General features: G+C 41.2%; 1 protein-coding gene across 2 annotated transcripts in view; it reads left to right on the top strand.

The window, feature by feature from the left end:
• The first annotated feature begins 5871 nt into the window (after window positions 1-5871).
• BTBD8 (BTB domain containing 8) overlaps window positions 5872-13516 on the top strand; it is a 96192-nt gene continuing 88547 nt past the window's right edge. For both annotated transcript variants that reach the window (XM_070367692.1, XM_070367691.1), the window contains exon 1: window positions 5872-6233. In XM_070367692.1, coding sequence (XP_070223793.1) covers window positions 6085-6233 — 149 coding nt within the window. In that variant the 5' untranslated portion in view covers window positions 5872-6084. The remainder of the gene's footprint in view (window positions 6234-13516) is intronic.

Here is a 13516-nt window from a genome sequence, read left to right as displayed (position 1 = left end):
TGACTTATTGGTAAAGTCCCTGATTCTGGGAAACACTGAAGGCAAAAGGAAAAGGGGCAGCAGAAGATGAGATGGTTAAATAATATCATGGACTCAATGGACACGAATCTGAGAAAACTGGGAGACAGTGGAGAACAGAGGAGCCTGGCATGCTACAGTCCATGGGGTTGGAAAGAAGAGACACAACTTAGCAACTGAACAACAACAACAAAAAATAAGCCTCTTATTTATTTTTTACAATTTCCATTTACAGGAAATATATGGGATAAATGAGCATACCAAATGATGCTTGCAGAAAGCAGTCAAATGTAAAATGTGGCATACTCTACAGCTCAAATTGCTTAGGCTTCTGCCACAATGTCAATGTCATGAGGGAAAATACAGGAGAGGGAACTCTTTTAAATTAGAAGAAACTCAGGAGACAAAAGAACCAAATAAAACCCTGTATCTTGTTTGAAAACTGATCCAAACAAATCAACTGTAAAATATAGTTTGTACAATAGTTGGGAAAATTTTACAATGGGCTATATTGTAAATGGAATTATTGTCAATTAATAAGGAATACCATTAGTGGTTTGGTAATGTAAGGCAATGGCAACCCACTCCAGTACTCTTGCTTGGAAAATCCCATGGACAGAGGAGCCTGATAGGCTGCAGTCCATGGGGTCTCTAAGAGTCAGACACAACTGAGCGACTTCACTTTCAATTTTCACTTTCATGCATTGGAGAAGGAAATGGCAACCCACTCCAGTGTTCTTGCCTGGAGAATCCCAGGGATGGGGGATCCTGGTGGGGTGCCGTCTATGGGGTTGCATAGGATCAGACACGACTGAAGCAACTTAGCAGCAGCAGTTATACAAGAAAATGTACAGATTTTTTAAGAGATGCAAACTGAAGTATATAGGAGTAAAATGAAATGATGTTGGGTTTTTACTTGGAAAATTTTTAGAAGAAAGGGAAGAAAGACGGAGAAAGAATGGAAAGAAGAAAGGGACTGAAGGAGAAGGGAGAAGGAAGGAGGAAGGAAAAAAGGAAGGAAGCAATAAAAGATGAAAAAGGAAAGAAAAATTGGTACAGCATATATACCCAAATCTTCATAATTGCTGATTTCTATTTATTTGTTAATAATAGCCACAGCCTTGTCTAACTCAATGAAACTATGAGCCATGCCGTGCAATCCAAGTCTCTGCCCCAACCAGTAATGCTGAAAAAGCTGAAGTTGAACAGTTCTATGAAGACCTACAAGATCTTCTAGAACTAACACCTAAAAAAGATGTCTTTTTCATTATATGGGACTGGAATGCAAAAGTAGGATGTCAAGAGATACCTGGTGTAACAGGTAAATTTGGCCTTGAGTTACCAAATGAAGCAGGTCAAAGGCTAACAGAGTTTTGCCAAGAGAACGCACTGGTCATTCCAACAACACAAGAAAAGGCTCTACATATGGACATCACCAGATTGTCAATACCAAAATCAGATTGATTATATTCTTTGCAGCCAAAGATGGAGAAGCTCTACACAGTCAGCAAAAACAAGACTGGGAGCTGACTGTGGCTCAGATCATGAAGTCCTTATTGCAAAATTCAGACTTAAATTGAAGACAGTAGGGAAAACCACTAGACCATTCAGGTATGAAGTGAAGTGAAGTTGCTCAGTCGTGTCCGACTCTTTGCAACCCCATGGACTGTAGCCTACCAGTCTCCTCCTCCCATGGGATTTTCCAGGCAATAGTACTGGAGTGGGGTGCCATTTCCTTCTCCAGGAGATCTTCCCGACCCAGGGATCGAACTTGGGTCTCCCACATTGTAGACAGATGCTTTACCATCTGAGCCACCAGGGATGCCCTAAATCAAATCCCTTAGGATTATACAGTGGAAGTGACAGATTCCAGGGATTAGATCTGATAGAGTGCCTGAAGAGCTATGGATGGAGATTCGTGACACTGTACAGGAGGCAGTGATCAAGACCATCCCCAAGAAAAAGAAATGGCAAAAGGCAAGATGGGTGTCTGAGGAGGCCTTATAAATAGCTGTGAAAAGAAGAGATGCCAAAGACAAAGGAGAAAAGAAAAGATAAACCCATTTGAATGCAGAGTCCAAAGAATAGCAAGGAGAGACAAGAAAGCCTTCCTCAGCGATCAGTGCAAAGAAATAGAGGAAAACAATAGAGTGGGAAAGACTAGAGATCTCTTCAAGAAAATCAGAGATAACAAGGGAACATTTCATGCAAAGATGGGCACAATAAAGGACAGAAATGGTATGGACCTAAGAGAAGCAGAAGATATTAAGGAGAGGTAGCAAGAATACATAGAAGAACTATACAAAAACCTTTATGACTCAGATAACCACAATGATGTGATCACTTACCTAGAGCCAGACATCCTGCAATGTGAAGTCAAGTGGGCCTTAGGAAGCATCACTACAAACAAAGCTAGTGGAAGTGATGGAATTCCAGTTGAGCTATTTCAAATCCTAAAAGATGATGTTGTGAAAGCGCTGCACTCATTATGCCAGCAAATTTGGAAAACTCAGCAGTGGCCACAGGACTGGAAAAGGTCAGTTTTCATTCCAATCCCAAAGAAGGGCAATGCCAAAGAATGTTCAAACTACCACACAGTTGCACTCATCTCACATGCTAGCAAAGTAATGCTCAAAATTCTCCAAGCCAGGCTTCAACAGTCCATGAACTGTGAACTTCCAGATATTCAAGCTAGATTTAGAAAAGGCAGAGGAACGAGAGATCAAACTGCCAACATCCATTGGATCATCAAAAAAGCAAGAGAGTTCCAGAAAAACATCTACTTCTGCTTTATTGACTATGCCAAAGACTTTGACTGTGTGGATCACAACAAACTGTGGAAAATTCTTCAAGAGATGGGAATACCAGATCACCTGACCTGCCTCCTGAGAAATCTGTATGCAGGACAGGAAGCAACAGTTAGAACTGAACATGGAACAACAGACTGGTTCCAAATAGGAAAAGGAGTACATCAAGGCTGTATACTGTCACCCTGCTTATTTAACTTATATGCAGAGTACATCATGCGAAATGCTGGGCTGGATGAAGCACAAGCTGGAATCAAGATTGCCGGGAGAAATATCAATAACCTCAGATATGCAGATGATACCACCCTTAGGGCCGAAAGTGAAGAACTAAAGAGCCTCTCTAAAGAGTCTCTTGATGAAAGTGAAACAGGAAAGTGAAAAGTTGGCTTAAAACTCAACATTCAGAAAACTAAGATCATGGCATCCATGATGGGCGGTCGATCCCAAGTGATCTGATGGACGATCTGAAGTGATTGTCCCATCACTTCTTGGTAAATAGATGGGGAAATAATGGAAACAGTGAGAGACTTTTTTTGAGGGGATCCCCAAAATCACTGCAGATGGTGACTGCAGCCATGAAATTAAAAGACGCTTGCTCCTTGGAAGAAAAGCTATGAGCAAGCTAGACAGTGTATTAAAAAGCAGAGACATTACTTTGCCAACAAAGGTCGGTGTAGTAAAGGTTATGGTTTTTCCAGTAGTCATGTATGGATGTGAGAGTTGGACTAAAAAAAGCTGAGCACCAAAGAATTGATGCTTTTGAACTGTGGTGTTGGAGAAGACTCTTGAGAGTCCCGTGGACAGCAAGGAAATCCAACCAGTCCATCCTAAAGGAAATCAGTCCTGAATATTCATTGGAAGGACTGACGTTGAAGGTGAATACTTTGGCCACCTAATGGGAAGAACTGACTCACTGGAAAAGACCGTGATGCTGGGAAAGATTTAAGGCAGGAGGAAACGGGACAACAGAGGATGAGATGGTTGGATGGCATCACCAACTCAATGGACATGAATTTAAGTAAGCTCTGGGAGTTGGTGATGGACCAGGAACCCTGTCGTGCTGCAGTCAATGGGGCCGCAAGTAGTTGGACGTGACTGAGCAACTGAACTGAACTGAACTGAACTGATTTGTTTGTTTGAAATACTTCATATGAAAACATTTTTAAAGAAAGAAAAAACACTTTCAAGAGAATCGCTTTTCATGAAATCATAGTGCTTGGAGTGCTTTTTTGCCTTCCAAGGCAATTTTACCACATGAGGATCACAATTAAGGCCAACCCTAAATAAAATTATGAGTTTAGTACTGTTTACACTCAGAGCTCCTGTTACAGTAGGACTTTCTAGTGTTCCTGATCATAAAGCCTCTGAGGGAAAAATTTTGATAATTTCACTCCTATTAAGATATGAATGACTACATTTGTAAATATATTAAAATAAGAATAACATTTTAAATAAAAAATTTCAGATTGTGGAATACATAGCACCATTAACACTATTTTTGTTTTGTTTTGAAAGAGGGTACTTTTTCTTGAATTACTTCACAAACTTGACTAAGCTGCCTAAGGCAGTTTAAGAGAATTAAATTTACATGGACCAGAAACCATGTGTTTATCCATTCCCAACCAGAGAGTAGACTAATTTTAGCTTCATCAGCATATAAAGGGGCATGGTAGAGATGTTAGGGGACTTTGAACAGAAAGGATCTGATGCTGAACTGCCTGGTTTTAATACCTGTACCACCCATACTGGCTGTGTGACCTGGGCTAAGTTACTTAGCATCTCATGCCTCAACTTCCTCATTCCATCTGTAATGGGGCTCATAGCAGTACCAACATAAACAATGGTTGTAAAAATTAGTTGAGTTAATACATAGAAAGCAGGTAGAGCAGTCTTCTCACCTAAAAAGCACTCAATAAACATCAACCTATTATCTCTGACACTCCTTTCTACAGGAATAATTAAGAATCAATTAGCCACTATGTTTTTCAGAAATAAGGTGTCTGAATAATTTAGGTCATTATTCTGAGAAATGGCTACTTCTTGGCTAATATTATGGTACAAGATCCATGTATTTTCCAAGCAATTAGTACCAACTTATTACTTGTTACCTTGTGCAGTTTCTGAATGAAGCACAAAGATTGAAACTTCTTCCTTAGGAAGAAGTAATCAAATAAAAAAATACCAAAAGACTTTTAAAGTGATTTCGATTTAGCTCTTTTCTTCACTCCAAAATATTCAAAACTCTGTAGCTCATCAATCCACCCACTTCCCCGCGAAATTCAAGGCTCTGCTCCTACAATCTTACTTCCTTTTCCCACCTCATACAATTTTACAGGTTTATACGCAAACCTCTGCAATATTACTGACCATTGCTCAGCTAAAGTTCAAGGGCAGTTATATGAGCCACTCCCTGGATTAGAAGGGAAAGGAGTCTTCTAGAAGCTGTATACACCCTTTGCAGGGAGCTCAGGAGTGTTGAAACTCCTGTTGATTTTACGAAGTTCCTTCCTCAACACACTTGTGACCCCGTGGACGGTAGCCCGCCAGGCTCCTGTTCATGGAATTCTCCAGGCAAGAATATTGGAGTGGGTTGCCATTTCCTTTTCCAAGGGATCTTCCCAACCCAGGGATCGAACCCTAGGTCTCCTACATTGCAGGCAGACTCTTTACCGACTAAGCCACCAGGGAAGGCTTCCTCAACACTCACACCCCCAATTTTTCTTGCCCAAAGCGGGTAAATGACGGAGTGTGACTCGCCGCAGGAAACGGCCAGTGAACTTGTCTTTCCTGGGGGAAAAAAGCGCTGACACATCCAGGAAGATAAAGTGCTGAGAGACTGCACTGGCTGATTTTAACGCTGCTCTCAATAAAGCATTCATTTACCCGACTGGTTAGCACCAACCAGAAAGCATAGGGACAGGGGTAAACAGCAGAACCGGCGAGTCCCGAAGAACAGTTCCCTCCCTGGGCAATAGGGGTCGGACTGCCTGCTGGCGGAGGTAAACAGAGCTACCGCGCCTGCGCACACCCTCCCAGGTCACGTGCCGGCTCCGGCCCGGCGTCAAACATTCTCCGGTATTGAGGTCTGGCGGCCCTAACGGACCGTCAACAAACACACGAGAGGCCGTCAACCTTTTCTTTTAGGGGGCGGATTCCGGGTAGGAGCCGAGCGTTCGGTTGGAAACGCCCCCTTCTTCTTGAGGCTGGGAAGTGAGACCTTGTCCTGGGCCTGCGGGGTGCCGCCGTGCTTCTCTGGGACATGGCCCGCTGTGGGGAGGATAGCGCGTCCCCCGGGGTACCTCTGGGATCCCCCGGAGTTTGCAGTAAGGGGTTGCAAAGGAAGGGACCCTGTGAGCGGCGCCGGCTGAAGGCGATGGTGTCGGAGCAGCTCAGCCAGGATCTGCTCAGGTAGGAGGAGGCGGGAACTTAGGCTCCTTCAGTTGTAAACGCTCCCCTCTCTGGACCAGAAACCGTGGCTCCTTCTCTGTTTCTCCATCCCTTCCTTCTTTGTTCTCCTCGCCTCGGGCCACCGAGGGAGGCTCTCTAGTCTCTTTACTAACTGGCGGGTTCGCTCCCCCTGTATAACCAATCTGGAGACCATGTACCAGGTTCAAGAGGGAAACCAAAGTTACTATCATAGTTCTGTGCGGCATCAGTTGATGCCAAAATACTCCGAACACGGGCAGACTTAGGTCTTGAAAGGCTTTCGTTAATGTCGGGGTGGACCCAGGTTTCGGGGTCCTGAAACACAACTTTATATAAGCTTAAACGGTTCTAAGAAAAAATGATAAAATTAGGTAGAAGGGTGAGTATTTACAATGAGTAAAAACGGGACAACTCACCTGAGCGTTGGAGGTATCTTTCTTCTTAGCTTTCTTTAAACGGTTTAGCAGAAATGCATACATAGAAATACTTCCTGATTCGAACCTGACTTCCCCTCTCCTCCTAGAGGCTCCCGGCAACTCCCAGCTCCAGTGAGGACTTAAGCAAATGCAGAGTTGTTGTGAAGCTTAACTCAGGCTGTGATGAATCTCGGGAGAGTCATCCCTGTTTTTAAAGAAAATGAAGCTCAGAAATATTCCCTAGTTTCCATTTCTACCAAAACATTGATTCTTGAACGTTAGTGTGCATCAGAATCACCTGGAGGGCTTAGCTATTCTGGGGCCCAGACCCTTGTTCTGGTACAGTTGGTCTGGGATGGGGCCTGAGATTTTTAAATGTCTAACAAGGTCCTAGGTGACTTTTGCATTTTTAACAAGGTCCCATAGGGTCGCAAAAGTCGGACATGACTGAAGCAACTTAGCAGGCACGCACCCCAGCTAATGCTGATGCTGCTGGCCTGGGTCTCTGGTTGAGAACTACTCAACCAATGTACACCTAATTACTGTCAATACTAATAACTAACAGTTGTGCAACATTTAAAGTACTTACTGTGGCTCACAGTTAAAGCTCCAGAAGCTATTAATATAAACTGAACTTTATAAAGTTAGAAAAAAAAAAAGTCCTTTTAATGTGGGCATTTCCATGAGAGATTCTGCCTTGTCTCCATCACTGGGGGAATTGATGTAAAAGACAGAAAAAAAAAAAAAAAAAAAGAGTGATTCATCTGCTTCTAGGATGAATCTCTTAAGGATGAGGCATGCCTTTTCTTAAGTGGCTTTATTCTTCTGGCTTTATTGTTAGCCTTGACGTTGTCATGAATTTAAGGAAAGTAATACTCCTAATTTATATAAAAATGAAGTTAAAAGTATAGCAGGTGATGGATATTGCCCTAGAGTTACTATAGCATTTATGGAGACTTAGTTGTACTTCCCAATAGATAGGAACTGACTCCAACAATAAATTTGATAATAAAGAAAGTATAGCAGATGAACAATTTATCCTCATACAGCAAATAAGGATAGGATCCTGAACTCCCAAGTTCTTGTTACAAGCAAAGGTTTTGTTTTAAAAACAATAAAAAATTTTCATATGCTCACCCAGCCACCTTGAATGCTATGTTAAATTCGTCTTCAAGCACAGCAATATCATTGATTTATTCTACAAATATTAATGAAGTAGCAAGCACCCATGTACTTAACACTGTATTACATTTTAAAGAATCAAAGGTTAGTAAGATATGACTTTGATATTATGCTTGCACTCTAGTGAGAGAGATAATAGCCAAAGAAAAGGAATGGGGAAGGGGGTGACTTGGGTGAGGCTTTATAGGTGATGGTTGAGTGATCTCTTGGGGTTGATTAAAATTTTATTAGGTAGAAATTAGGAAAGGAGAAGTTGGAGAGTATCTAAGGGAGGAGAATGGCTTTTATAAGGGCATAGAGATTTGGAAGAGCTTGATTTATTTTGGGAAAGCAAGTTATATTGGATTGTACCAAACAGCAAGGAACAGAGACACCTCTGGGTTACTCAAGGCAATAGGATATATGGAGAAATGAGGAAAAATGGGAAACAGTTTCAGTTGTCAAAAAGCTAGATTTGATGTAGAATTGGAAAGTTGCTTGGGGTATGACAACAATTCTCTTATAAGACTTCATTGAGATATGGATGATTGTTCAAGACAATTGTAATAAAAATACCTAATACTTATTACCATCCTACTGGACACTGGGCTGACATGCAATGTTTTATTTATTCCAGTGTGAGGTAAATCTTGTTGCTGGTCCCATTTAACAGATAAGGAAACTAAGCATCAGGTTCAGTTCAGTTCAGTCGCTCAGTCATGTCCAACTCTTTGAGACCCTATGGATTGCAGCACACCAGGCTTCCCTGTCCATCACTAACTCTCGGAACTTACTCAAATTCATGTCCATCGAGTCAGTGATGCCAACCAACCATCTCATCCTCTGTCATCCCCATCTCCTCCCACCTTCAATCTTTCCCAGCATCAAGGTCTTTTCCAATGAGTCTGTTCTTCACATCAGGTGGCCAAAGTATTGGAGCTTCCGCTTCAGCATCAGTCCTTCCAATGAATATTCAGGACTGATTTCCTTTAGGATTTACTGGTCTGATCTCCTTGCAGTCCAAGGGACTCTCAAGAGTCTTCTCCAACACCACAGTGCAAAAGCATCAATTCTTCGGCACTCAGCTTTCTTTATAGTCCAACTCTCACATCCGTACATGACTACTGGGAAAACCATAGCTTTGACTAGATGGACCTTTGTTGGCAAAGTAATGCCTCTGCTTTTCAATATGCTGTCTAGGTTGGTCATAACTTTTCTTCCAAGGAGTAAGCGTCTTTTTATTTCATGGCTGCAGTCACCATCTGCAGTGATTTTGGAGCCCCAAAAATAAAGTCTGCCACTGTTTCCACTGTTTCTCCATCTATTTGCAATGAAGTGATGGGACTGGAGGCCATGATCTTAATTTTTTGAGTGTTGAGTTTTAAGCCAACTTTTTTCACTCTCCTCTTTCACTTTCATCAAGAGGCTCTTTAGTTCCTTTTCACATTCTGCCATTAGGGTGGTGTCATCTGCATATCTGAGGTTATTGATATTTCTCCCGGCAATCTTGATTCCAGCTTGTGCTTCATCCAGCCCAGCATTTCGCATGATGTACTCTGCATATAAGTTAAATAAGCAGGGTGACAATATACAGCCTTGACAGACTCCTTTTCCTATTTGGAACCAGTCTGTTGTTCAATGTCCAGTTCTAACTGTTGTTTCCTGACCTGCATACAGATTTCTCAAGAGGCAGGTCAGGTGATCTGGTATTCCCGTCTCTTGAAGAATTTTCCACAGTTTGATGTGATCCACACAGTAAAGACTTTGGCATAGTCAATAAAGCAAAATTAGATGTTTTTCTGGAACTCTCTTTGCTTTTTCCATGATCCAGCGGATGTTGGCAAATTTGATCTCTGGTTCCTCTGCCTTTTCTAAAACCAGCTTGAACATCTGGAAGTTCATCTGGAATATGCCAGCAAATTTGGAAAACTCAGCAGTTGCCACAGGACTGGAAAAGGTCAGTTTTCATTCCAATCCCAAAGAAAGGCAATGCCAAAGAATGCTCAAACTACTACACAATTGCACTCATCTCACACACTAGCAAAGTAATGGTCAAAATTCTCCAAGCCAGGCTTCAATAATATGTGAACCGTGAATTTCCAGATGTTCAAGCTGGTTTTAGAAAAGGCAGAGGAAGCAAAGCATCAAGAGAAGTGGTTAAGTTTGAATAAGAACCTTGGCAGTCTGGTTCCAGGACATTAAAGTGATTTGCCCAAGGTCTCACGGCCAGAATACAGATCCAGTCAATGTTCTTTCTCTGAAGTATGGTAGTTATGTGAAATGATCTTCCAGTACCTTTATTCCTTCATTTCTGCTTCTCTCCTTACCCATTCCCTTTTCTTACTATACCTTGGATTTTCTTTAAAACTCCCTTAAGAGTTCCATCAGTTGGCTCTTGATTATTATAGAATATCTCTGCTAGAGTTCACTTGTTTAACTACCCCACTGGCTAGTGGTTAACCTTGGCTCAGTTGCTTATCCATTCAGAGGTGACTAAGAGCTTCAGGGGCATGTGGCACAATTTGGTAGCTTTATTTGGGAGGGGATTGTGGGTATGGCAAGCAAAGTGACAGTACATGAGGGTGAATGGGTAAAACTAAGACTAGATCATAGAGACCTTTGTTCAGTGAAGAATTTGGAATGTATTCTGGAAGCAGTGGCGAATCATTGATATTTTAAAAATACAGGATTCGCATAATTAGATCTTGAATTGAGGAAAGAAATTGGAAAAAAATAAAAGGAAACCAACTAGATTTTTGTGATAGTCAGGGGATACATAACTGCAGTGAAAAAGGAAAAGATAAAATGGATTTCTGTGTGCAGTTCATGGACGTGGTGACCAATTACATGTGGAAACACAGAGAAAGAGAAACAGAAGATGGTGCTGAATCCTAGGACCTTCAAAAGGAAGGAGGATGGTGAATGTTCAGGAAACCTTATCCAGGGGACAATTGAAAATATGTCTGGAGTTTAGGAGGGAAGTTGGCATAGAAGATAAAATGGCTGGTGACATCACCAGCCCCCAGCTGTCTAAGCTAACTATGAGAGAGATCCTAGGTTATTTCCTTGCCTTCACCTTCTGCATCCAGTTACCAACTCCTGTGGCACCCCACTCTAGTACTCTTGCCTGGAAAATCCCGTGGGCAGAGGAGCCTGGTAGGCTACAGTCCATGGAGTCGCTAAGAGTCGGACACAACTGAGGGACTTCACTTTCACTTTTCACTTTCATGCATTGGAGAAGGAAATGGCAACCCACTCCAGTGTCCCAGGGACAGGGGAGCCTGGTGGGCTGCCATCTATGGGGTCACACAGAGTCGGACATGACTGAAGTGACTTAGCAGCAGCAGCAGCGGCCATTGTATTACCTAAATATATTTTAAGTTAATCCCTCATTTTCTATCACTGTTGTTTCTCTCCTGGCTCAAGCCATGTACATCATTCATTTGTGTTGGGCAGTAGTTTTTCTCCCTCCAGTCTCATTTTCCCTTAATTCCTTTTCTACACAATAATAGATAATATTTTGAAAAATAAAATTGCCCGTGTTTTGAACTATTTGGTCATTCCCCATCAGCTGTGAGACAGAGTTAAGCTCTTTGCCTCTTACCCATCTTTATCCCTGCAGCTTCATCTGTCACTTCTTATCTCTCAGTACTCTATTGACCAATTTGTAGCTCCACACTCACACAAACCTTTGTGAGGAACATGGAGGCAGGAATCCCTCCTACTTTGCATTGCTTTCTTGACCAACTCTTACTCAGTCTTTAAAATTCCATATGGTTTTCCTATCCTCTATAAGGTCTTCTCTTATAACTGTCCCTGAAAAAATTTTACTAGTTTGTCCTATTGAATATTTCATACTTTTTATTTTTCAGACCTGGCCTCCATCTCTTCTATAAACTCCTTGAGGGCAGATACTATATTTTAGTCATCTTTCTGTCCCCAGTGCTTAGTTCATATTACATGCTCAATAAATTTTTAGTGAGAAATTTGGTTTAATCAGTGGACTAAAATGCTTTTGATAGGTGAGTACAGTACTTGACAGAGAAATAAGATGCAAGAAAGCTGGGTCTGGACACCACTGAGCCTTTCCTCCAACCTGTCCTTCCACTAGGGTTTATTATTAGATGAACCATAAACCTCCCCTTAGTCAGATACTGTTACTTTTAACGGATAACAGGGGCTTCCCTGGTGGCTCAGTGGTAAAGAATCCTACTGGTAATGCAGGATTTGATCAAACTCAGTTTGATCCCTGGGTCAGGAAGATCCCCTGGAGAAGGAAATGACAATGCACTCCAGTATTCTTGCCTGGGAGATCCTATGGACAGAGGAACCTGATGGGCTACAGTCCATGGGGTCGCAAAAGAGTCAGACCCAACTTAGCAACTAAACAACAGCAACAGATAACAGGATTTACTTGTATTTGATCCAAGTGGTTTTATAAAATAAAAAGCACTGCATTTTCACATTAACATTTTTAAAAACACATTGACTTTTTTATTTGACAAATACTCCTGAGCATCTATTATAAACAAGACAGATTCCCCAATGAACTGTATGGCTGTCAGCTCCCCTAAGTAAATGCTTGTTTATTTATTTGGAGAGGAGCAGGGGAAGGATAGAAGATGGGTGGGAAGGAGAATAAATGGAGTATTTGTACAATTTGAGTTTTTGTTAATGTTTGGAAAATCAATAAATTTTTGTGTAAATTTAACAATCACTTATGAAAATAATTTAGTAAAATATTAACTAAAATGCATCTTGTTTGGTCACTGTTTCCAAGGTTCTAAAAGCTTTGTGCTCTGAAACATTTGTTTTGTTTAGCATAAAATATAACAAAATCCAAAAAGCAGAGATTGAGCTATCTAATGAAGATACACAGTTTTTGCCTTTAGGGAGTTCATTATCTGGCAGGGAGAAAGATATATAAAAATAATAATGATGCGATGACAGAAGTGCTATGAACAGAGGTATGTACTGAGGGACCAGAGGAAAGAGCCGTTAACTGAGTCTTGGGGGAGTGTGTCAGTGGCAGCATTCTAACCTTTCACTGTAATGAGGTCTTTATCCATACTTGTACCTCTTGTAATGTTTTAGTGTGATCACCAGTTATATCCTGCAATTCAGAAGTCCTCTGAGAATGCATACCTTGCTGATGATAATGTTATGTAATCTGAAGTATTATTTAATGTTGCAGAGTAAAAATACAGAGTTAGCACACAGAAAAAGAGATTGTATGACAGTTTTCTCTTATGATGCTGATTTCTGTTCTTCTGTCACTTTACGTGACAGCTTTACCATAACTATGTCTGCACATTAGTTCTGTCCACATTGAATGGGCTTTCCACATGAGTCCATCATTTTGATAATAGAGATTAGAGCATGATTAGTTCTTGTTTTTTGGGGGGGGGTGGTTGATGGAAAAGGGCTTAAATGTCACAGTCTTGACAGCTAAGCCTGCAATTCAGACTTGTATTTAACAATAGAACACAATAGTGTACCAGTTTCTGGTCTGAATTGTCTATTATAACCACATCTGGTTTGCTGTTTACTTTTTTGGCTTCGGTTTTAGTAAGATTTTTAAAAGTTGATTCAGTAGTCAATGAACACATTACTTTGTGTTCTCTTTCCAAAATAAATCTAAAGTATGTACATTTTAAAGGAAAATCAACCTATGTAGAAGATAACTTT

The sequence above is a fragment of the Bos mutus genome, chromosome 3 (genome assembly GCF_027580195.1).
Source record: "Bos mutus isolate GX-2022 chromosome 3, NWIPB_WYAK_1.1, whole genome shotgun sequence".
NCBI lineage: Eukaryota > Metazoa > Chordata > Mammalia > Artiodactyla > Bovidae > Bos > Bos mutus.
Note: the sequence above shows the minus strand (reverse complement) of the source record. Positions and strands in the feature narration are given on the sequence as shown.